The sequence below is a fragment of the Diorhabda sublineata genome, chromosome 1, assembly GCF_026230105.1.
Source record: "Diorhabda sublineata isolate icDioSubl1.1 chromosome 1, icDioSubl1.1, whole genome shotgun sequence".
NCBI lineage: Eukaryota > Metazoa > Arthropoda > Insecta > Coleoptera > Chrysomelidae > Diorhabda > Diorhabda sublineata.
In genome coordinates, this window is record NC_079474.1 from 45216479 (window position 1) to 45242668 (window position 26190).

General features: G+C 30.3%; 2 protein-coding genes across 3 annotated transcripts; one reads left to right on the plus strand and one right to left on the minus strand.

The window, feature by feature from the left end:
• The first annotated feature begins 170 nt into the window (after window positions 1-170).
• LOC130440715 (protein arginine N-methyltransferase 5) lies at window positions 171-2269 on the plus strand. The gene is made up of 2 exons (XM_056774016.1): window positions 171-317; window positions 374-2269. The coding sequence occupies exon 2, from the start codon at window positions 375-377 to the stop codon at window positions 2226-2228; it is 1854 nt and encodes a 617-aa protein (XP_056629994.1). The 5' UTR covers window positions 171-317; window position 374; the 3' UTR covers window positions 2229-2269.
• Window positions 2270-3712: 1443 nt separating this feature from the next.
• Window positions 3713-25433, minus strand: LOC130446068 (uncharacterized). Of its 2 annotated transcripts, none has more exons than XM_056782111.1 (18): window positions 25260-25433; window positions 25009-25172; window positions 24775-24956; window positions 24554-24722; window positions 21981-22166; window positions 21637-21890; window positions 21391-21580; window positions 17800-18193; window positions 15635-16404; window positions 10901-11372; window positions 10606-10820; window positions 9698-10068; window positions 8577-8753; window positions 8284-8522; window positions 7959-8229; window positions 6358-6586; window positions 6014-6301; window positions 3713-5948 (listed from the first exon to the last, which is right to left on the minus strand). In XM_056782111.1, exons 1-18 carry the CDS (start codon window positions 25315-25317, stop codon window positions 5748-5750), a joined length of 4830 nt encoding a protein of 1609 aa, XP_056638089.1. In that variant the 5' UTR covers window positions 25318-25433; the 3' UTR covers window positions 3713-5747. The 2 variants fall into 2 exon arrangements, with proteins under 2 accessions (XP_056638089.1, XP_056638097.1); XM_056782119.1 differs by having other exon boundaries at window positions 15635-16368; window positions 25260-25394.
• Between the last annotated feature and the right edge of the window lie 757 nt (window positions 25434-26190).

The following is a 26190-nucleotide window of genomic DNA, read 5'->3' on the forward strand; positions in this document are numbered from 1 at the left end:
AAGACTGATTTTTTGCTACATAACTATTAAAAGTTCAAAAAATCGAGAGAATTATCGTGATTTGGTACAATAAAAAATATTTTGAAACATTTAATAACAATGTATTAAAACCATCAATTCCGAGAGTACCAAAATATAAGATTTTGAAGCATTAAAAGTTGCATACATTCCAGGGAGCTAAGCTACAAGTGTAGTTATAGCCATAATCTAACCTAAAATTATTATACCGGGTAAACAACGTTGTTTAGATATTTATATATTTTAATTACTAAGATAATTTTTCTATATAGCTTTATATACTTATTCAACTCTTGAATGTATGTATATTTATATTTCATGTCTTGTATAATTGCTTACTATAATTTTTTTATAGAATGGCCGAGGAAGGAAATGGATCTGGAGTTGAGAAAAGGAAGAGAATGTCTGTAGGACTTTACGTAAGCTGTCCACCAAATATAAAACAAGCAGTTAACGGATCGATAGAATATGGATACCATTTCATAGTTACTCAATTAACTCATCCAAATTATACTAGAGAAATTAGTAAAATTGGCTCAGTTATTGGTAGAACAGATCGTGTCATGAACAGCTCGGATTGGAATAGATTAGTAGTAGCTCAAATTACACCAACAATTGATTTAGATAGTGAAGTTGAACATATAAGAGAACATAGTAAAAAAATGTTGATGCAAGAATTAGGATTTGCATCTCATCTCGGAATTCCAGCAATCTGGATTAGTTTAACTAAACCAAACAACGTACAGTTAGCTCGTGTTTTACTTGAAAAGTTGATGGGAGGCTTCACTTACAGTGTGTGGGTAAATATTCCAATGTTACATCCATCTAGATTTAGTTGTTTAGCTGAAACGCAATATGATTCTTGGAATTGGTGGAATGAATTCCGTACTTATTGTAATTATGATAAAAGATTAGGATTAGCTCTAAATCTAAGTGATTCTAAACATTTAGTACCTCCAAGTGAATTAAAAAGATGGATTGGAGAACCAGTGAGAGCTATTATCATCCCCACTTCTTATTTTTTAATCAACCAACATGGAAAACCTGTACTTTCAAAATTACATCAAGAAGTTATAAAAAAATTCATGAGCCTCGATGTTCAATATATAATAAAAAATGATGTGGATACCAATGATATATCTTTATACAATAGATACATACATTTCTTGGGAAAAAAACTTTTCGTTGGTGACACTGTGAGTGAATTTGTTCATGGTTTTGAAGACTTTTTGCAGAATCCTCTACAGCCTTTAACAGAGCATTTAGAAACCAATATTTATGAAATTTTTGAAAAGGATGATGTTAAATATGATTCTTATCAGAGAGCTGTTTACAAAGCTGTAGAAGATTTTCCTGGAGAAAAAACTCCTGTTATCATGGTTGTGGGGGCAGGAAGAGGACCCTTGGTACAAGCTGTTATCAATGTAGGCCTTATTTTAAATAGGAAGATTAAAATATATGCCGTTGAAAAAAATCCTTTTGCTATAAATACATTAATACATCGTTCTAAGGAAGAGTGGGGAAATCAAGTAACAATTGTAAATGAAGATATGAGAACATACAAACCCCCAGAACAAGCTGATATTTTGGTATCAGAGTTATTAGGTTCTTTTGGTGATAACGAATTATCACCAGAGTGCATAGATGGTGCACAACGATTTTTAAAAAAATCTGGAATATCCATTCCTCAATCATATACCTCATACTTAGCTCCTTTACAAAGTATAAAAATTTTTAATGAAATAAGAACAAACCGTCCTTTGGATAAAACTTTACAATATTGTTATGAAACTCCATATGTGACACATTTAGCAAACTTTTACGAAATAGCTCCATCATTGCCTCTTTTTACATTCACACACCCCAATTGGATAGAACCTATCAACAATCAAAGATACAAAAAACTAAAATTTCGTGCCGAGCAAAGCTGTCTACTTACAGGATTTGTTGGGTATTTTGACACAATTCTTTATAAAGATGTTACACTCAGTATCCATCCTGAAACATATACACCAGATATGGTCAGCTGGTTTCCTATTGTGTTTCCTCTGGAAAATCCTGTACATGTAGAAGAAGGAACTTGGATTGAAATGTCTTTTTGGAGAGTAGATTCAGATGAGAAAGTATGGTACGAATGGTGTTTGCATAATCCAGTGAAAACTGGTATTATTAATCCAAATGGAAGGTCTTACTTCATAAAAAAACATTAGGATACATATGTACTTCATGAAAATAAATTTTTTTCTTACAATGTTTTTTTTTCTGTGGAAAATCTATTTTTCTAAAGGTTCCCTTCAATAAAGTATATGTGATGGTGGTCGATTAATTTGAATTGTTTAAAGGTTATAGTTTCAAATGCAAATTCTTATTTTCGACTGTTTTTCGTCAAAACCTTGTCCGTGGATTTAATAGCTTTGCGCTGGAAATGAGGGTGATTTTTTACCTTAAAAAAACAATTTTATAACTTTATCGTATATTCATTACATACTAGAAATTAGAAAAACATTTAAGAATTTTGCATAAAGTTTTTATATTATAAAAAATAGAAATTTTGAGACATATTTTCGCTTTTCTAAATATAAGTAGGTTTAAAAAAGGAATGTAGAATTTGTAATAAAAATTGTTCCGTTATTGAATATTAATTATAAAATTTTTAAAAGAAAAAACAAGTATTGACTAAGTAGTCAATCAATTTATGAAGAACATGGTCAAGATAATTGTTTTTAAAAAATATTCTTAAAATTGTTGAAGTAATCGATTTGTTTATAAACAATTTATGAGCAAGAAATTTTTTATTCAACTCTAAAAAAATATCTGGTTAATACACAAGCTGTGATATAATGATAAAGAAAAAGTTTTATTTCTGTTAAAAAAAGGTAATTTAATCTTGACTGTTTATTATGAGATAATATGATTTAAACGCCTCGTATAGTTTTTGAAATTAATGAGCAGAAATATATTTTCAGCATTATCACAAATAATGGAGTTTTGGATTTGTTAAGAATATTTTCTTCAACTAACTGGTATTATTTAATATACAGGATGACGCAATAAAAAGTAGATAAAAAAATATAAAAGTTAGAGTTAAAGTGATACTGAGTCCTAAGAACTTCTCATAATGACCAGAGCATCTACTCTGCGAATATCCTCCTCATTTAGCTAAAAGACTTAAGTACCTTTAAGGAGAAAAAGAAGAGCGTCTTGTGAAGTTAGACACAAAAACCTAAGAAGAATAGCCTCATTAGGGAGGAGTCTATGTATTTTGGAAGCAGAAGAATGAGATGTAGAGTCTTGTACAAAATATCTTCTAAATATGGGTGCATAGTGGCTTTAAAACAATCTACAAATCTCTTAAAATGCGCGTCGCTTTCTGTCGAAGTAACTCCATGAGCATGCCTACTCAACGGTAGTAAGCTCTTCCCTTCCGCGCACTTTCCACCCCGCAAAAATAATGATGGAATGTGCACGTTCCATTGCGTTACCCCGAATTTGCAATCAACTTAATATATTTTTTTTATTTATAGTTTTTGAAATTTTATAAGATGTAACATTCTTCTAGTTATCTATCCGTAGTGTACTAGCTACCACACATATTTTCACGAATTTCATCTATATTTTCACAAATTTGGACTAGATTAGAAGTACATGTTTGAAATTGTTGAAGGCAATGATGAATAAAACAAAAAGAAACAAATAAACGCTTCACTTTTATTCAACTATAACAAAACAAATGTTTTGGCACTTAAAATTAACAGTTTCATTTTTTTATTTAGTTATTATATATACAAGATAATACTGAATACATATTTTTAAAATACCATTTAAAAAACTGACAAATTCATCACAATATATGCAGTCCAATTCTTACAAACTCTAGCATGTATATATTAATAAATATAAATATATAAATTTGATCTGGCTCGAATAACTTAAAGCCCTTCAAGTGAAATATGGGAATGTGTCAATTGCATCACGCAGAAAAATAAATCTAAATGCCATCTATTGAATATAATGAGTAAAAAAAACCACCTCCACTAAAATTGTAAATTTATAAAGGAATTTGAAGAAAAAAAACAATTGTTTCAACCCATTTAATGATTTTAAACTTATTAATAACTCCAATAATAATATTTCTAATATTTATGGTAAAGATTATAGAATATGTGATGGATATTGAGTACATAGAAATTAAATCATCATAAATATGAGGGCAGTTCAAATATGAAACAGAATTTTTGAATAAACGCGTAACAAATAAACATTTTAGTATCGTAAAAGTGGCTGCACTGGAAGATAGACTGGTCTATTACGAAGCTTAGAGAACAGTTGGGACCGCGTAACCCCGCTTTTCAGTGTAATTATAGTCATGAGCGATAAGGATGTACATTGTCTGTAGCGCAACGCACCATTATTCTTTTTTTTTGTAAAGTTAATGTGAAATCAACGCAATTTTATTTAAAATTACTTGATAAATTAGGGGATGAGGACTTAAGTGTATGAATGGTGTTCTGCTTAGGAGTTAAAGCGGAGGTGGTGTAGTATACTGTGTTTTGGGACATGAGAGGAGTAATTACGAGTGATTTTTTCACTAAACAACGAGCTGTGAACGCGCAGTATTATATTAACCTCATAAAAAACTCGAAGAAACCTGTCTACAAATCAAAACGAATTTTTTTGATAAATCACGGAAACGAACCAAAAATTATATCCGAAGGCAGTTGATACCGGAGGGGAGAATGGTAGCCGATGTCAGAATCAAGAAGAGTGATTCAAAACAATTCGTAATATGATGTTTGTTTGCGCGAATTTTACTGCAAAACTTCTAGATATTGAGCATTCCAGTATATCAGGTCCCCTAATGGTGGTTGCCGATAATCTACGATTCAAAATACTTCCGGATGGCAAGTAAGTTGAGAAAAATGTAGTTTTTCTCTTCTTAGACCTTTTTATATGTTTTACTTGATAAATCGTTCTAATTTTAGATATTTTTTGATATATTTGATTGAAACAGATCGAAATTTCAATTTTGATCTGTTTTGTTTAAAACTCGTTTTCTATCAAATCAAAAAAATATAATTTAGTTAAAGAAAAAGTGGACAAAGCACAATTGTTTCAAATAACTTTAAAAAATGATTGCAAAAAGACCAATCTGAATCTGACTTCTCAAATTCCTGAAATTTTGTCCGTAATTTTTTCGCCTATCTTCATCATGTATAATAAGAACAAAATCTGAAAGTAGTGTACGGAAATGGATAAAATCTTAATTCATGAAACGAACATACATTTAAACACGGACATTTTTCATATCGTATACATTATTTGATTAGAAAACTTAATCTTCAAATAATAGATATATCCAATAGGATTGCTAAACTAACATCTAGTATATTGACTTAAAATTGTCGGATAATTAAAAATCTTCAACAAAGAAAGTATTGCAAAAATGAGTTAATCTAAAACAAAATACAGGATGTACAGTTCCTACTCCGTATCTACTTGCTATCAATATTAACACAAAAAAACTAGCACCATTTCACAAATAGATCAGAACACCCTGTATAAAATCAGTGAATAATTCAAATATTCAGCTGTAATTACGTCAGTGGATTGTGTCATGACATTTTACCATTTTAAAAGGTATCGGTTCGGTTTAATTTGTTCTAAAATGTTTAGTCAACTATTCCACCGATACAGATGTGAATTATTGATGAATATCTCAATAATATCTACTATTGAGTATTTTTTCCTTGTTTTCTTAATACACTTAAGCTGGATTGGGGATTTGCTAAAGAATATGTTTCAGGTTCGAAGATTGGTGGGTATTCGAGGCCTGGATAATCGGCATTAGGAGTCACGGCCACTTCGAACGGTTCATTTATCACTGGAGGAGAATTTTCTAAGGAGTATATATTTTGAGACATGGAAAATTGCTGAAAAAGGAAACCAATACAATACATACTTTATTTTTTATGATGCATCAATTTATATTCTTTACCTTACTTGAAGATGATCCCGAAGGCCAACTAATATCAGATCCTGAGCTATTTTTCTTAAATATGGCCCTGTGTAATTTCGGGGAACCTAAAAATGTTTTTTCCTTTTTACTTTCCGATTTTGCTCCAAACATCTGTTTCAGTTTTCCGGTTTTTTGTGATTTTTCGTCGAGATTCAATTCAAAAGCGAATTTCGGTTTTGATTTAGGATCCTGACCAGAAGGTAGTGACATCGGTGTATATTGAATGGCCGATTTCAACTTAATCATAGTCGACGAAGAATCTTGTACCTTTTTAAATAAAATTAAATTAATTCCAATACCAAACTCATCATTTCAATATTCACCTTACTACCAAATTTGCTTTTTTTCTCAGTGGAAGTGAAACTGTGTTGTTTCTTAATTTTGCTAACCTTTTTTGGATTGTCATTATACATTGTGTCATCTAATGCTCTGTTTGTGGCAAATTGTACATCGTTCACAGTTTCTGGACAATATATCATTTCATAAGATCGTTCCTTGTGCTTCACGGACATTTCTTTATCATATATACATTGTGGCGGAGCATTATCATACCTAAAAAATACGATTCAAAAATTGTGAATACGACTAGGACTGATACACCGATCAATGCGTATACCGTAATAGTGTGCAATAAACAGACTTAACATTGAAGATTGATTCTTGATATTATTGTATGTAATTTCGAATGGTTTTGCGGGTTGAGGACTCAAAATAAAACTGTTAAAGAGTTTTTTGAAATGCCAACGTTTCGATCTTTTATTTGATCTTTATCTAGGCTAAAAATATATGGAACATTTGTTCACATATTGTGACACAGTAGTCACCTCTGATTTATTTATTCTAACATTCGAGTTTTTGAAGAAATTAATTTATTAAAGACCTCCCACTTCATTTGAGAAATTCTATAGAACCTCAGAATGTATTCGAAATCTTTCTCTTCCTATCTACACTTTAAATCAATGTAAATTTTAGTAAATTTGTGGTTATTCTTTATATTCGCTGGAAAGTTTTTCCTTGTTTTTTTAATTATTGTGCTCACAAAAAATTCCAGTTATCTTCACGGATATCCTTTTGTTTTAAGCAAATTTTGTATGATAACTTCAATATAAATTCGTATTTGCTTTTAATTTGGGGAACATAACGAAAAGAATACAACAGATTTCTGTTTGGTTATATTTTAGAAAAATATATATTTACATGTGATAAGCTCCTTTTTATTCAAATCTGTTCTATCTACTCATTTCTTCTTCAACACTTTCCATCTGTGTTCCTATTTCCTTCCTCATGTTATGTTGTTCCCAGCTGTCAGGTTGCAGTTTCAACCACACCAGAAGTACTCAACCAGTACACCACAAACAAACAAATTTAACCAAACTCCGACAACTGGGAATTCAGTTGAGGGCTACGTTAGAAAAAAAAAATAAAATGATAAAGGAAACGGGAACACAGATAGAAATTTCTGAAGAAGGAACGAGTAGAAAGAACAGATTCCTGTTGGTTATATTTTAAAAAATATAAATTCAGTTTTTTTTATATATTATTATATATAATATATATATATATATATATATATATATATATATATATATATATATATATATATATATATATATTATATATTTTATATATTATAACCTCATTTTATTTTTTCCCGCAGTTCAATAGCTGCCAGGTTTTTTATATACGGTTGATTGTACTCATTACTCATTAATCTAGTGTTATATTTCATTACAATGATTAGAAAAGTGTTAAAAGAAAAGATGGTCGGCCAAAGTTACTTTTTGTAGACGTGAGATTCACAAGCCTACATTTTCATTCGAGCGGGGTGTTTTCTTTAGGCCTCATTTATAGCAATAATTTTTAACACAATATCTGAAATCATAATTCTACATCCCGAATAACAATTGTAGAGAAAAAATATTACCTTGAATATTTCTCTTGAATTTTGTGCGTCCTTGGTAGAGACCTATTCAATTTTTGATCGCAGCCTTTACTAATTTTGGGATACGTCGATATTTTATTTTCAAAATCGTCATTTTTGTTTTGATTTTTTTTTAGAGATCCTAAACGTTTACCAAAACACGAGCTACTGCTGTTATTTTTATCGCTAGAAGACGAAGTTTGGGTTTTTGAACTACACGACGAATTATTATCCGATGTATCATCAATGGGTTGAGAACGAATAGGTATTTCTCCTGTTAGAAGTAAAAAAATTATTAGGAATTATTAATTTTGAAAAAATTAATTACCATAAACAATATCTGGTTTAATAAACTGCATATTTCTGTTAACTTCTTCAAAAATGTGATGTGGGTTCATTTTTCTTTCCTCAGTTTGTTTAATCATTAATTCCTCTAGTGTTACAAACCCTGCTAAACTTTCTTTGGCAGCTTTGAACTGGCTTTTATTAATATTCGAAGACACAAAGTCGGAAATGACGTTACCCAAGCTTGGATTACTAGCATGGATGTAATTAATAGGCTTCGGTCTGAAAATTAAACCATGATAATCCAAAAAAGTAACTACGTTTTTTAAAATTCACCTGCATTTTGGAATTCCCTGATTAAACTCAGGTCTAGTACTTTCCATCGTTAAATTAGGCACACTAGCATTTTGGGGATTTGTCAGATTCTGAGAACAGAATAACGGAACATGAGATGTGAAATTACCTGTAGTAACACTGGATTGACTATCAATTGTACGAATTTTTTTGTAGGACCTGAAATATATAAATATTTTATTGATATTTAAAAACGGATTCTCATTTACCTACAAGGATTAAATAATATAATAAAGTTCAGTGTAATATTGAGGCAAACGTTAAGGAAATTGTACCCATCGTTAAGCTTCTTATTATATAATGAATTATAACTAACTACCTGCTTCAATACATGTTTTATCATTCGTGATTCTCATCAGCTTAACGTATCGAAGATGCGGTTTATATTTAAATATAATATAATCTCTGTTATACTTGAACTATTTTAATGTATTTTATTATGACACTAAGCCGTAAAACAATTATATACAACATTGATAACACTCGCATGATTACGTTTAAAAACGTTTACATTTTAATTAGTTATACGCTCTTGGATTTATTTTCGCGCGTTTTCATTTTTTGCGGCAACTTAGATATTCATTTGTATGGAGTAAAAGATGATATACTTCAATAAGAGTGAGGCATAATTTTTTGTGAAAGCTCCTAGGTGACTTGACTTATTTTGAAACTTATCATCATCAACCAATTTATAGATAACCTCGATAAATTATATAGATGAACCTTCTTCAAGGATTTCAATTCAATTAATGATTTCTATAAATTTTAACAATCATTAAAAAGCTACAGATGTACAAATTAGTTATAGATTTTCATTTTTTTTTACGGGAAAATATCAAAATTGTTAGCAACCCTAATATTGATACTGAACTTTATGGTGAATATAGAAAAAGCACATGTTAAAATAAAAATTAGGACATTATTAATAAAACAAGATAAGTATTGAACTTAAATTCTATATTTCTAATTATATTTACAATTATTTCATAGAACAAATCTACATTGTTAAATCAATAAATAGTACAAATAAATTAAAATCAGAAATTATAATATTTGAATACTTTAGATTTGGTACCGACTAGAATAGTTATATTTTAACTCACCTAAACTGTGCTGTTGGAACAGGTACCGAGTCTTTTTTATGACTACTAGATTTATTAAAAAACCATTTCCTATCTAAACTCGTACTACCGCCCGGACTGGAATCTCCACTAGATTTTTTCGAAGTGAACTTCTTTAACGACCCAAATTTTTTCAACGAATCCGATTTTTCTACCGGTGGTTTCAATCTTTCGGTATCAGACTCATCGGTTTCGGAGTACAAACTTGAATCTTGATTCTTTTGTGTATCGTTCTGAAGTGTCGCCGATCTGATCAGATCTATCCAAGATTGTAAAGCGTCTGGGTCTTCGGCTGAGAAATAGAAGACGGTGCCTGTGTGGTATACTTTGAACGAATGTGATCTGGATTTGACCTGCAAACACTCAATTCCATGACTAATTGTGTTGTGTTGTGTAAACGTGTTCTTTGGAGAAATATCATAATTGTGGTCTTCATCAAAATTCATTTCTCAGCAATACATAATTTAGTATTTTTTATCATTAAAAATATTGCATAGAATTTGAGGAGAAAATTTTTGAATTATTTCTTTACCTCCCCCTCCCCCGTAGGAGGCTATCATTTTCACAATCTCAACTTTAGAGCCCTCTATAAAATGATGTTGAAGAAAAAAAATTGAAAGAAAACGAGAAAAAAATATTAAATTATGTGTCATTTTTTACTTTTATAACCGGTACTAGTTCCATAAAAAATTAGATTCACGTTCTTTAATTACATATAAATGTCACACACAACGATTTATATAAATGGACTTTAACCTATTTTCCAAATATTGTTATGTTTGTCCAACCATCACAAATATTTTAATTCTGAACCGCTGAAATATTTTTATAACGTTGTTTTATACTTTATACTACTTATATTTCGTATAACAATTTGATGTAAAACTCACTTCACTGGCAACAGCAACTGTGAAACCAGATAGAAAAATTAAACATGCTGCTTTCGGATCTTCTTTTGTTTTGAAACCATATAAACAATTACCCAATAGAACAAACCAGCGCTTTTCCCAATGAACTATCTGATTATGTTTTCCACGCAACCTTTGGAACAGGTAACCTTGGATATCAGCTGGACTAAGGTCATTAAGAGTAACTTTTCTTCTCTCTAAAGCAATCATAAATGTTATATCGGTTATAAAATTGAAATTATTCAATATAAATTTATATGAGATGAAAAATACATACTTGCTGTGAGCAAACTCTTTTTCTTTCCAGACTTCTTTCCAGAAATCAATCCCTTAACAATGCTATTAGTTGGAGAAACTTTAGTTTCACTTGAGCTCTTCTGAATCTCGTAACTTGGAGATGCTTTATAATTCGCAGTATCGCTTTCGTAATCTATTCTACCTTTAGAGCTAGAAACCAATTTTGGATCGCTATCGTACTCTAATTTTCCCTTAGCCAGCGGCGTAGACACCATTCTCGGCTCAAAATGCTTTGTTGTCAATTTTTCTTCCAACATATTTTTAACTTCCAAATGTGCATAACTTGCCGATGGTGGTTCGGGAAAATCAAACACTGGTTTGGATGGCGCTGGTTCGTTTGTTGTTTTGCTTAAATTGAGTTGAGGTTTTGGCGAATCTGCTGGATAAGCTGGTTTCGGGAAGTCAACCATGTTCCTTGGAGGAGGTTTAGGCGGAACATCAGATATTTTCTCCTAAAAATAATGATTGTTTATTAACAAATAAATTTATAATGACATTTTTTCTCAATTATAATATTCGATTTTTAAATATTATTAAATTTATTATACAAGGTATAAATGAAACTTATTAAAAAAATATGAGTTTTTTTTATATTCTCTGTTTCTAAAAATTATTTTATTTGGCATTTTAATCAGATTATAAACTATCAAGTGTGAATTATATTTTTTTAAATAAAGTAAAATCTTCTTATATAATGTTCTCTCTGAAATGCTTCTTTCATAACGGATTTAATCGGCTCTATAATGTCAAAGAGCAGTTTCAAATTAACCGAGCACTAATCAAGTTCAAATAAAATGTGAAAATTGTATTTCAATTTTCATTAGAGTATTTAATTTTTCATTTTTTTTTCACACATAATATAACACGTATTTATTTAAGCAATATTTTATACGAGGGCGGTTCAAATATGATCGACACAAACGCTCTAACACTTTTATTTTCGAAAATATTTATAAAAATTTACAGTTTTTCTAAGTACTTCCCCTCACCAGTTACACAATTTTGCCATCTCTCCGGAAGCTCTTTCATGACGGTACCCAAGACTTCTTGGAGCAACTCGGAAAACAACAACAATCTGTGTTGAATTTTTGAACTCCGAAGGCTTATTTTAGTGGTCCAAACATGTGGTAGTCGCAGGGTGATAAGTCCGGACTGAATGAGGGATTTTCTAATATCTCCCAACTCATTTCTGATATTTTATCGAGTATGAGACACGCGCTATAAGGGCGAGTGTTATCCTGAAAAAGAATCTAGAGTGCTCTTCCGTTACAAACGATAAGTGTGTTTCACGTACGTTTTCAAAACGGTAGAGTGGTATGCAGCATTTATGGAAAGCGTGTGCGCTAGAAACCAACGTACAACATTCTCCGTTTGTCCAAGAATACAGTACACATACTCTTACTCGTGTACCTGGTTGTCTTTGATTTCACTTGCGCCCCTTTCTCCTTCTTTCACCACTCTTCAGACGACACCTCGTCTTCAGGGAAAGTAATAGCGTACCAATGCGAAAATTCGTACACCAAGCGAGGACAAACTTCCAAGCGCATGAATTTTTGAATAGTTTTGGAATCCATCGGGCACTCTATATCGAACTAATTTCGTAAACGCTGAAGAATTTCAGTGTTTTTAATGCCTTCCCGCATAAAAAATCAAATGAAAATAGGTTGCGCAACGGCGATAAGCACTTGACGTACACTCATGGTTGTAGCAGACGCGTGGAACTTACGTTCCACCATGCATCACTGTTAGTAATGGACCCAACTAACACACGCGCGCGAGTCATCTACAGGTATTTATATATATTTATATTTGAAACGTCCTTGTACATGGAATAATTTAATAAGACTTTTGTTTCTATCTTATCTTTCAACGGATTATAAAACACTATTTGATTAGTATTAAAAAGACGTACGATCAATTTATAAAAAGATAGTCAATATTAAAAACAACTTTTTGTTAAATTCATTTCAGTGTATTTTAAAAGTTTTAAAATAAGAATGGTAGTTTTAGTCTTACTCACAATTCCATCGTCAATATATCACACCAAAAAAATCACAAGGTAAATAACACTAGCCAAGAAAAAAATTTTTTATAAGAATTTAAAAATATTTGTTTTTTAAGAACTTACAGTGATTTGGCAATGTTTGATTTTTGCGCCCAATCAATGTCTGTTTTCGGGCGCTATTAGTGTAGAAAGAGAAACAAGAGGGCATGTGAGCAGTGTTTCTTGCATAGCTGGTTGTGTACGGCAGTTTGAATATTACAGAGAAATAACGTCTTTCATATCATTTTTCAGTGTATCAATCTGTGCAAAGCGGCTACAAGAAGTTGTAAACGAAATGCTGATTCATTTTATTATATTTGCGGCCAATTTATTGAAGTGAGAGAGAAAAAAATATGATTTAAGTACAAATTCAAAGATTTGCAAGACATATCAAGATTTAATCTACCAGTCAAACATGGGCTCCACATGTATCATGTAATTCTTGCAGATACAATCTTGACGGTAAGTTCATTTTCTCTTATTTATTCTACTAACTATCTTATAATAACATGGAACTAGTTTTAGGTTACTTTACGTTTTATTGTTTGTTGGTACTGAGGTGAGAAAAGAGCAATGAAGTTAGAAGTGCTGAGAATTTGGAGGGAACCCAGTGATCATTACATTGATTGTTAGTTTTATATTGGGAATCCAATCAGAGGTACAAATTCAAAGAATGTAACTTATGCTGACCTACCATCCACATCTGATCCAATATCACATACAGAAACAGAAGAAAATCCTGTACCTGCTCCGCCATCGTTGGAACAGCAAATATTCTCTCAAGGCAGCCCGCAATCACGAAGTTCATCTGCATCCGTACATTCTGAATTCGTTTTTGAATCTGAACCAAAAATACGACACCTCATCAACTCTCAAGATCTCAATGACTTAATAAGAAACTTAAATCTCCCAAAAAGTAAAGCCGAGTTACTACCATCGCGGTTAAAGCAATTGAATTTAATTATATCTGATGTTCGAATATCCCGTCAAAGTAAACGTCATGAAGAATTTTCTTGTTTTTTCAGTAAGGAAAATTAGCTCTGTTTTTGCCATGACGTGAAAGATATATTTGAAGAAATCGGTATCGCATGTCTTTTTATTGACAGCTTAACTAAAAGTCTGAAATATGTTCTACTACACAATGGGCACAAATTTCAATAGATTCCATTAGCACATTCCGTACATCTCAAAGAAAATTACGACAGTGAATATATGGAATAGAAGTGGGAAGTTATAAATAAATTAATTTTATCTGAATAAACACACCATTGGGTAAGTTCTAAAAGATACCATTAAACTATTTTTGAAACTTTATTATATTTTTTATACATTTAAGTTAGATATAAAATGAAATTGTAAACTTTTGTTTTTCTAAGAATTTTTTTTGTTACAGATACCGGATATAATGGATTATTCAGTTATAAATATGACGCCACAATTAATCTCTAGCCTATAATTAGTACCGTTCCTTTTGCTTGCAACCTCAGATAATTTGAATTCATTTAATTCTACGTTCTATTTAATTCGAATCATATGAATTGATTGCCGATACAGACCTACACTTACGTTTTGTTAGTAGCTAGCAGTTAAAATCGGGAGTTGAAGCTTTGCGAGTAAATTTTATTCCATTTCTGTATTTACAAGTGATTTTCAAGTCTAAATAAATGTTTCACTTTATCATTCCATTTTACCCACCATATCAAAGGTGAGCTCAATTTGAAATAAATCAGATCATTTGCAATTGGAAGGGTATGTTTATTAGGGTGGATCAAAAAAATCAACTGACACCTTAAAAAATTCTCACCAAATATGAACTCTTAATTTTCATTTGAAGATCCGCATTCGTTTTTTATTTTTTTTTTTTTTTTCAATCGAATAGAAAAAAATTCATACCTCATCATTAACCTTTTTGTTGCTAGTATTACTTTATCAATAATTTCTGAAATCCATTAGAGTGTGTTTATGGGACTATTTTATTCAATTGCGACAGTCAAATGTTGAAAATCTTGAGTTAGACTTTAGGGTTACTCCTTCGCATTAGTTTTTCATTTTTTTTTCTCAGACGAATAGAAAAAAATTCATTCCTCATCATTATCCTTTTCACTGCTAGTATTACTTTATCAATAATTTCTGAAATCCATTAGAGTGTGTTTATGGGACTATTTTATGCAAGCACAGAATATTCGTCTAGAACTAGGGAAAGCCGGGAAAGCTTCAGTGGACCGACTATAGAAGGGCGTCGCCATGAAAAGGTTAATGAATTGTACAGAAAAACGTTTTTGAAGTATTTTGTAGAAAATTTGATGATTGCAAATGTAGCCCTTTACTTAAATAAAAAAGAAAAGAAGCTTCTTACATTCAACAAAAGTTGGTTTCATTGTGGTGCCTTTTTTGCCCCTTTCAATTCAACGTACATCACACTACCTTCCTAAATCTACCACAATTCCATCCATTCAGAGGAAATTTTTTCCTATATCAGGGCCAAATAAAAAATATTCCTCACCCCATATAAATAATGTCTCCAGTTTATTCACAAACAATGAAACGAACCTTTCTCACAGAAAACAGAGAGATTTTTTTCTATGCCAGCGTTTCTAGTGGTTAAATCAAACTCCGTAAACCTCATTACAGTATATTACAGTTTAAAAGAAAATATAATTATATACTAACCTCTTTTAGCATATCCCCATTTAGGTGATTAGGTAATTCAACAACTGGAATTCCCAACTGATATAAAGAATCCTCTAAAGGTGGAACTCTAACATCCTTTAAAACTTCCCTTTTTGTCTCTCTAAACTCTCTAACTTCCCTATTTTCTTTTATTTCTCTAACGATATCTGTTGTGATTTCTTTAGGTAATAATATTGGTGTGTGTTCAAATTTTTCTGGTTCTTCTGATAGATCATAAGCAGGAGTGCTGTGGCTTTTATCTAATTTTCCTCTCAATTTCGTAGTGGCGCTTCTGGGAGGTACTGCCGGTTTTACTTTAGGCTCAGGCTTTGGGGGTACATCTGGAGATTTTTTTATTTGAGTTCTCGGAAGAATTACAGGTTTTTTTGGTGTTTCTAATTTCTGTTCGTCGAATTTTTTTATTATATTATGCACATTGATTTCGGAAAGTATGGGATCTTTTATTAGAGCTAAGCTAGATGATTTATTGTCATTTTTTTCTATGTTGACTTGATTTTCGTGTTCTTCCACTTTTGTAGACGTCTCATCTTTTTCTGGTATGATATTCAAGACTACATCTTCTTTGGGCATGTCTTCTATCTTTTTATCTTTTCTAGAACCTTTTGGTTTTTCGTCTAAGATAGCTTTGTTTTTAATAGAATCTATTATCTCATCTACTATTTCTTTTTTCCAATAATCTATAGTCATGCTTGTTCGATCGGTCAATTCTCTTCCTGACAAATGAAATTTAAAAGGTTTTACTTTTACATCTAGAATTAAAAAAACAGTATAATTTAACTAAAGTTTGCACTAATGGTATCTTCGACACTGCCAAGGAAGCTACCCCAAATACATAGTACCAACACCAGTTACAACGATTATTAGCATCAGCATCCCGACACCAAGTTTTGTAAGTTGTAAGATGTTCCTAAAATAATTGGGAAAATATGGAAAGAGTACTATGAAAAGAAATTATGGGAAGATAGAAAAAACATAACAGGGGAAAATCCGGAAATGACAAAAAATAAGAGGAAAAAGTAAAATACACAACTAAAAATGAAGTAGAAAAAGAAATAAACAGACTACGTAATGAATAAAATAGAAGATAAGCCGATCTGTTACTTTACTGGGGAGAATAAATAAATCAATATAACAGGGGAAAATCCAGAAATGACAAAAGAAGAAGAGGAAGAAGCAAAATGCCCAACTAAAAATGAAGTAGAAAAATAGTGAATAAAATAGAATAGAAGCCGAGCTGTTACTTTAAAGAGGAGAATAAATGAAAAAACAAATTCATTAACTTATTGAGACAATCTGGAAACAAAACAAGATCCCAGAGGAGTGGAATACTGGTGTAATTATACCAATACACAAAAAATGCGATAAAGAGGATTGTAAAAACTATAGAGCCATAACACTTTTTAACATTATGTATAAAATACTCGCCAACTAAAATCATACTGAGAAACTACCAAAATGGGTTCAGATCAGGACGATCCACAATCAACGCAATCCATCAAATAATACATAAAAACAAGGGAATATAATAGAGAGCTACGCATAATTTTTATAGATTTTAAAAACGCATTTGACTTAATAAATGGACAAAAAGAACTAAAGGTACCCAGATATTAATAAAAGTTATATTACAAAACACGAAAGCCAAAGTAAGATATTTGGAAACACTAACAGAAAAAATAAAAATAAACAAAGGAGACAAACAAATCGACTCGATTTCTCTAATCCTGTTTTAATATGATTTTAGAGAACATAATGAGAAAAGCGGTAGAAAATTTTCTAGGAAACTAATGAGCATTAAATTATAGATTAATTCTACGACGGTTTTGTTAAAATTTGAAAAAAAAACACTGTGATTGGCAAAAAGTCCTCAATTAGTTCAAATCGATCATTCATCCGCCCTATTACCAGTATTTAGCCTCAAGTACCTATTTCGTGTTTGTTAACCTGAAAAAAATTGCTCGATAGAAAGAGATTTGTCTCCGTTAATGAAAACATCCCACAAATACCTGTTTTGATCATCTCAACAAAAATTTAAGAAACGTTTAAACTATAAGGAAGAAAATAAAATGATTTTTGTTGTACCGACTTATTCATTTGTTATAAACAATCACCAAACGAAAATGATTAACAAAATCAACTCTTACCTTCATCTATAAATGAAATACTTTCATTATTAAGGCTGGCTAAGCTGGCTACACTGATACTCTTTTCGGAATCTAAATTAGAAGGTTCTAATAGTTTTTGTTCTTTGAATTTCTTCTTGCTATCTTCCTCCAAGTGTTTATCTTCAGTTTTCTTTTCTTCCTGAAAATTGACTTTCTTTTTGTGCGATTTTTCTTTAGAATTCTTCCTATGAACTGCGTTGTTTGTATGACCAAGACCTATAACGGTCGTCGGTCTAGGTGTCAAATCTAAACCTACGTTGCATGAAGCGCTTTTGTCTCTTAAAAACTTTGTGTCTTCATCAAATTTTGAACTGTCAATGTGATAGGAGCTCGAATGGGCGTTGTTATTGCGCGATTTTATAAAATCCCAATACTGAAACGAAAATCATTTCCAACAATGAATAGGTGATAAAATAATATTTTTTCAACTTCTTATGTTTTTTTTTTTATAGAAAATTAGGTTTCAAAAATGGTTAAAAGTTGACGACATCAACTGAAATAGGTAAAAACATCAATTTTTACCAATTTTTTTAAACTAATTTTCTATCACAGAAGATCAAAAGTTAAGACAATTTATTACGAAAAAAATAATCAAATGATTCAAGTTTCCATGTCATAGCGAACGTGTTTTTAATTTTTTTTCATCAATTATTAACATATTTAGTTTTAGGTAATTGTAAACATAGATAAGGAAATTATGTACCTGAGTTTTTTTTGGAGCAATAAAGTATATTTATTGATGAAATAGAAAGAATCAAAACATTCTTGTTCCCCTTCAATAACACAACAATTTTTAGTTGGTTAATCCTTAGTTACATATGGTATATTAATCTCAACAAGTTGACTAATAGGTGAAGTTGTTTATATTTCAGTAAAATAAACGTTCCTATTTTTATAAACACTATTCTCAATGTAAACAAATTTATAATTGGAACTGTATATTTCTTTAAGAGAGTTTTAGACTAAAGTTTTTTGGTAATTGTATCGTTTAACCCTCACAGCTCCATTGACCTTGAAAATTTAGTGTGATGTACAGTTTTTTAGGTTTAAAACTGAACTTTTGATATCTTGCAAACATTCAATTATTGATTCTCTAATTGAACATAAAGTCATCAGAAATGAGATAATTTGATAAAGTGTGGTTAGGTTAGATATGCATCAAATAGGAGATGTCGTTCAGCAATAATAAAATCAAGTATCTATTAATCATAAATGGAAAAATAACTAACACAGGCTTCTTCCGCATAAGTATAGATCTTATGCAAGAAGATAATAATCCTATGAATTACTGGAACAAGAATATTTTCTGAATAATTTTTTTTTTCTATTGAACTTGTTTGGCCTGATAAAGAATCTATCTGTTACAAGCTTAAAACTTTTTTGGCAACTATCAGAGTGAATGAAACAAGTTATAAGACTATTATGCAAATTATAAACAACAAATATTTAGAATGGGTACTTTTATGAAGGTCAAGTTCTGTTTTTATTCTGTTCAAGTTAATTTTAGTGCCAAATGAATGAATTGTAAAATTACAAATAATTTAGCTACAATTTTTAGCTGATTTTTATTTTTTTTTTATTGTTAATCAGGATGATTCGTTTTAATATTTTTTAAATTCTTAACTATGGTTGTAGGTGTAGGAACCAAACAAAAATGCAACTTTTTTTATATTAGTTCATTAGTGTATTTATTATCAGTGTCAAGGCTACCTGCCAATATCAATGATTCTAAAATTAGATGATTAAGTGAAAAAATTTTCAGTACTGAGTCATCTTTACAAGATAAAAAATATTTATTAAAAACAATGGAATAAATATGATGTATCATCAAAATCTGCAAGTAATGAAGTAAAAAAAAGTTATGAAAACATCAATAAAAGTATACCCTTTTTAGAAGCTCTGTATCGAACTATCTTGAGATCATATTGGTATTCTACATAAAGTTATCATATTTAGAGCAAATATTCCTAAAGTAGTCAATATCGACCCATTGGGTTGAAAAAATGTTTCCCAGTAGTCTGCCTAAACGAAATTTTATTTGGAGGAGTCGATGATCCTAAATTAATTAAAATTCATGAAGATACATACATTTGGTAGATACAAATGAAGACAACAATGATGCAGTTTAAATTTTTTGATTGATTAATAGACTTTAGGATAAATGTTGTTACATCACATTTCCAAATACAATAAAATATTAAATATTAAAAAGAATGGAATAAATATGATGTATCATCAAAAACATGCAAGTAATAAAGTAAAAGAAAAAGTTATAAGAGAATCAATAAAAATCTACCCTTTTTGGAAACTGTATCGAATTGTCTTGGAGTCATACTAGTATGTTACATAAAGTTTTCATATTTAGATCAAATATTCCATAAGTGGTCAATATCGATCCATTGGGTTGAAAAAAATGTCTTCTTGAAGTCTATATAAACAAAAACTTATTTGGGGGAGTCGATAACCTTAATTTAATTAAAGATTCATCAAGTTACATGCATGTAGTAAGTACAAATGAAATATATGGTGCTAATGTCGACCATAATAATGCAGTTAACATTTTATTAGGTTTTGGGATAAATAATTTCATTTCCTACCCTATCTTATATAAATACAGACTAATTTTTGATAGTAAATGTTGTTACATCACATTTTAAATTATAAAAGAATATGTATAAATATTTCTGTTTAAATAAACCGACAATAAAATTTTCAAATTGTTAAAAATTTGTAATAACCCTCAATTATTCTCCAAAACTAACCTGTATTCATGTGCGATTTCTTATAAACTCCACAACAAAGTTGTTTGACAAATATTTTGTAAATTAAAATTCTGAATTTACCCTTTTTACTGATTTAAATTATCTTACCCATATTACTCAATTTTGAAAATAATTTACCTTCATTTTTGAACATATCTATATACATAAATTGGAATCACTTTGTATATAGAACTTTATATTTATTAAATGTGATAAAAAATTATTGATTGACATACCGTTTATAATATTTAATCCCATAAATTAAACTACTGATTAATCACTCCGGAGTTATTTCACAATATAAATAATCAGTTACTTTGAAGGAAGTGTTAAATCAAACTAGACTAGCTGTACAACTGAATGTGTTAGTATTTGTAGAAAAAAGATAAACAAATATTCTTTATCTATACAGGATGTGAAGGAGTCTGAATCCATAGAAAAAAAATGCGATAAAACCGAAATTCTTAAAACAATGACTAATTTTTATTTCTGCATTGTTTAAATTGGTATATTAATAAAAGTCAAAAAGAAGTCTGTAATGAATGATTTAAAATGTAAAAAAATAAACAATAAAATTACATTCTAACATTCATTTGATTAACTTGAGGGAGAAAATTCCTATCTGTTCAAAAGTTATAAGCGATTTAGTAAGTTCCCTTTGGTACAGTATCTAAACAGTTAGAATACAACAATCACAACGGTGTTTCAAAGTTGAAATCGAATAATACACCTTTTTGAGAAAATACTTTTAAGACAGTCAAAAATTTGAAATCGAAACATTAGAAACTGTGATATAAAAAGTACTAACCTGTTCAATGGACGGATAAGCCCTTTTGTTGGTTGGTGTACCTCCAGATATGGTGTTACGCCTTTGTAATATCGGTCGAGGTTTAAGGGGATACATTCGACAACTTGAATCCAAAGGACTGTCCGGTGGTTCACTATCACTACTGCTTAATTCTGTTTCAGCGTCTGCCACTTCGGCTTCATCTTCACTCCTTGAACAAACTTTACAATGTAAAGTTCTTAATTATTGATCTCTGTGGAAACTTACTTTGAAATAGTTATAGGTGGTAAATTAATAATTGGAAGTAGCCTGGGAGATGGTATGTTATCATTCCATCTCGAAGACCAATTTTGACCACTTCTTTTTCTGCTTGGCAAACGATATGGTTTCATATATATCTGACCGTAAACTTTGGTATGTCTCGGTCGTTTTTTCAATGTTAATACTATTTCCGGTGGCGATTCTTGTAAAAGCATCATTACTTTTTTTCTTTGCCATCCCACAACAGTCTGATAATTTACCTTAAAAAAAATAAGAAATTATAAATGGAAATGAATAAATTAGAAACACACATTTTATGTATAAAAATAAATGTAATACTTTCAACTTACTTGAACAATTTCATCTCCTTCTTCTATTTTAGAGCTTGTGTGAGCAGGAGAACCGTGTTTAATTTCAGCTATTTGATGTACAGCATGATAACTGGGCAATATAAAGAAACCAAGTTCTTGCTCTTTCTTTTTTAATGTAGCTAAGTCTAAAGAAGCAGGTTGTAATATCATAGGATCCATTATCTCCTGAAATGTATGAAGGAATTGTTTTGGGCATTTAGAATAATTATCATAACAAAAAAACTTAAAAATTAATTCTATATGTCTCTAGATTAAGTTAAGTGTCATGAAACATTCAAAATCCAAATTTTTTTCGCAATTTTTTGTATGTACCTACATATATTTTAATAAAAATTTCTCATCCACACCTCAATAAAATCTGGAATTATATGAGAATCCTAAAAAACTGGATCAAAAACTATCAAAAAAGGTAACTTATTTAATTGTGAAACCGGCAACTCACCACATTACTGAACTTGACAAGTAAAATAATGGTTACAGTTCTTCTGGAAAGAATACGAGAACCACTAAACTTCAAACTACACAAAACCCAAGCTGGATTTAGAAAAGGCAACTCTTACATTGACCCTATGTATCAGAATAATACTGGAGGCAACAAAAGAGCAAAATGATATCTGGTTAATTTTGTATACACCAAGCAAGCAGTTGACTCAATAAATGGAACACTAATGTGAACAAAAACATATGGACTATAAAATAAGTACACCAGAATAATATAACAATTGCACAGCCAGGATAATTATCCTAGCAAATAAAAATTTAAAAGGGATATGTGCTTTTGCAATCTCTATTTATCATTGTAGAAGATTAGATGGGAAAAATTGAGGAAAAAAAATCAGGAATCAACTGGAACCTATTTTAAAAACTTTGACCTTGAATTTTCTGGTTAAATATGTCTATTAACAAGTAGAAATCGCATGCAAAAGAAAACTAACAAGTTACATAATAATTCAACACCTCTTGATCTAAATATGATTAGCAAAAAAAGATAGACAATTTTTTTAAATGAAAGAAACAAGTGGAGCTATATTGTTATTTAGGCAGGGTAGAAGACAGATATAAAACACTTTTAAGTTACTGTATAAAATATGATCTTCATCAAGTATCTCAAGAAAAATAAAACTAAGACTGTTTCATAGTTTAGTAGAAAGATGTTCCACAAAATTCAATAGGTAATCAACAAATTCTAAAACTTGCAATGCAAAACTTTTTGACCAAACCGGATAAGTAACAATGGAACATAACTGATGAAGAGATAATAGAGGTAGTGATTATGAAGTGAAAATGAGAATTAAAGTATAACCAGACGCATTTAGTTATAATATAACAGGCAAAAAGAAAGAAGTAGAGCTGTATGAACATGGAGAAGAGCTATAGAGATAAAAATGCAATAAATAAACTTTACTTAGAAAGAGGCGCTACAAGAATAGCTAAAAATAAAGTAAATAAATAATAGGAAAAAGAGTCCTCATCAAAAAAATTGGAAAAGACCTGCAAAACAATGATTGAAGATAGCAAACATAGTTTTAACACAACTACTGAAACACTGATCAGTGCCCCTTGATCCACTGGCCCAGACAAGAATTAAATTATAACACTACAACCGAAAGAAACAGAGTAGGGTGTGTATAAACATGGAAAAGAACTATAGAGATAAAATTGTAATAGATGAACCTAACATGGAAAGAGGTTACAGGAATAGCCAAAAACAAAAGGTAACGAAGAGCATTCAACAACAAAATTGGATGAAACCTACAAAAAAAATGGATGGGGATATCAACCATATTTTTAACACAACTGCTGAAACAGTGATATGTGCCTCTTGATCCCCTGGTTCAGATAAGCATTAAATTATAATACAACATGACAAAAGAAAAAGGGGTGGACCTGTATAAACATTGAGAAAAGCTAGAGATAAAACTGCAATAGATAAATCTAACATGGAAAGAGGCTACAGAAGCATCCAAAAACAAAAGGTAATGAAGAGCCCTCAACAACAAAATTGGTTGAAACACCTAAAACAATATATGAGGATATCAACCATAGTTTTAACACAGCTGCAAAAAGAAAAAGAGGAGGACCTGTATAAACATGAAGAGCTGTAGTGATAAAACTGCAATAGATCTAATAACAGAGTAGAGAAACATCTAAAATTAGAAGGAAATGAAGAGCCCCCATCAAAAAAAGTGGAAGTAATCAACAAAAGGATGAATGAGGATTGTGACTTCATCATTTTCCCATAGACACTAAAACAGTGTTTTTTAGTCAACTGGGAGCTTTATGATAATGTTGGTAATTATTTTTATAGTATATAGCACAGTTTCTAAGATTTCCAAGACAAAACAAACAAATGCAATCCAGTTGTGTATTTTTTTTTACTTTGCACACTTCAGAAATTTATGCAAGTCATTTTATTAACAGAAAAATGTTGGATAAAGCGAACAATGATAATTATCCTCCATTTTACAATATTTCAAAAAAATGTGAATAGGTAAAGATACTTCCATATTTTGAAATTAATTACATTTCAAGTTATGCGATAATTTACTAACCTGGATAATATGATCAGAAATTTTTGCAAGTTTTTCACAAATTTTCCTAATAGTACACACTGGTTTCTCAGAAAATATTCCTCTATGAGCACTAGTTGCCATTTCAAAACCTAATTGCAAGAGGCTCGTCTTATTATCAATATAATCTTTATCACCAACAAATGGAGACCTACAACAGAAAAGTCACGAAAACTTAATGACAGTATTTTTTTATCACTTACCTATCTAGCCAATAGGCCAAAGGTTTAATTGTAGTAATTATATTGTGAACATCTGCCATTACTTGAGTGTGTAATACAGCACAATCGTCATCTATTAATAAAAGTTCTTTATATAAAGAATTTGCTGCACAAGACAGTTTTAAAGCTAAAGTTTGTAAATTTTCTTTATCCAATTCAAAATGCTAAAATTTCATATATTAGTATTATATATATCGTGAATTTGAGACCACTTACGAAATTTCTTAGTTGTTCTACGGCCTCTAAAATAATTTCTTGATGTCCCAACATTTTTACTCCTAAGTGTTCCAAGTCATCAGATCGTAAATTCAATAGCTGATGACCAGTTACCCCATTGTTTAGAAAAGAGGAGTTGTATTGCAAAATAACGTTATCCAATCCTAAAAATAATAAAATTCGTTATTTATATTGTTTAATCAGTTCATCACAATGCATATCTACAAAATCTGATCCTTGTTTTATTTTACCTTTTAACCAATCTGTAACCTGGTCCACCGACCAGTCTTTAACGTTAACGTAAGCCATTGTTTGTAATTAATAGTAATAAACTCAAATTTGTTTGGAATAATTTTGAAATTTCATATTTTCTCAAAAAAACAATTGTTATTAATCATCACTTGACAAATATGACTTTTGACAAGATTGGACAAGTTCAAATAAGCAGTTATTTGTTAACTAGAGCACCCCAGGTCTCAATAACTCACCATGTTGTCATATTTATACGGATTTTGGGGAATACAAAATAAAAAAAGCCAATTTCTCTATGCTGCAACTACTATCATTATTAATAATACTCAAATAATTTTCAATTTGTTACAATTATTATTAAAATAATCGATACTCTACGAAAGTTTTAATTTAGAAATATTCATTTTTATGCGGAACAGAAAAAAAGACCTAAAAATCCTAATCCGTCAAAACAAGGAGTAGAAGTTATGTTTTTTAGATTTTTTAGAAAGTTTGTAAATCATTTTTTTGTTTGTTTGTTAGTAGTTATTTGATTGATTACGACTAATCATAGTTAAAATAATACACTTGTTATGAATTTCCACATTTTCAGCAGCAAATACTCTGCCTATAGAAGAAATATATCCTCTACAATATTCAATTCCTAAGAATTATTGATTTATTTCAAATTTTTTAAATATTTCCCTACTACTAGGGCCTAGTAGATCCTATATTGTAACTTTGACAACAGTGCTAAAATTATGACCAATGAGTTTAAGTGAGAAAATGCTTATACAACCAACAGACACATGCGTCATTTGGATTGTATATCTCGAAGATTAAATGATATAGTCGGGTAAATTTTTATCCAAGTGTATCCATATTATTTAACTCATAGCTTTCTTAATAAATTAGGTAGTAACTTTTTACACCTTTTTATATCTTTTTCAT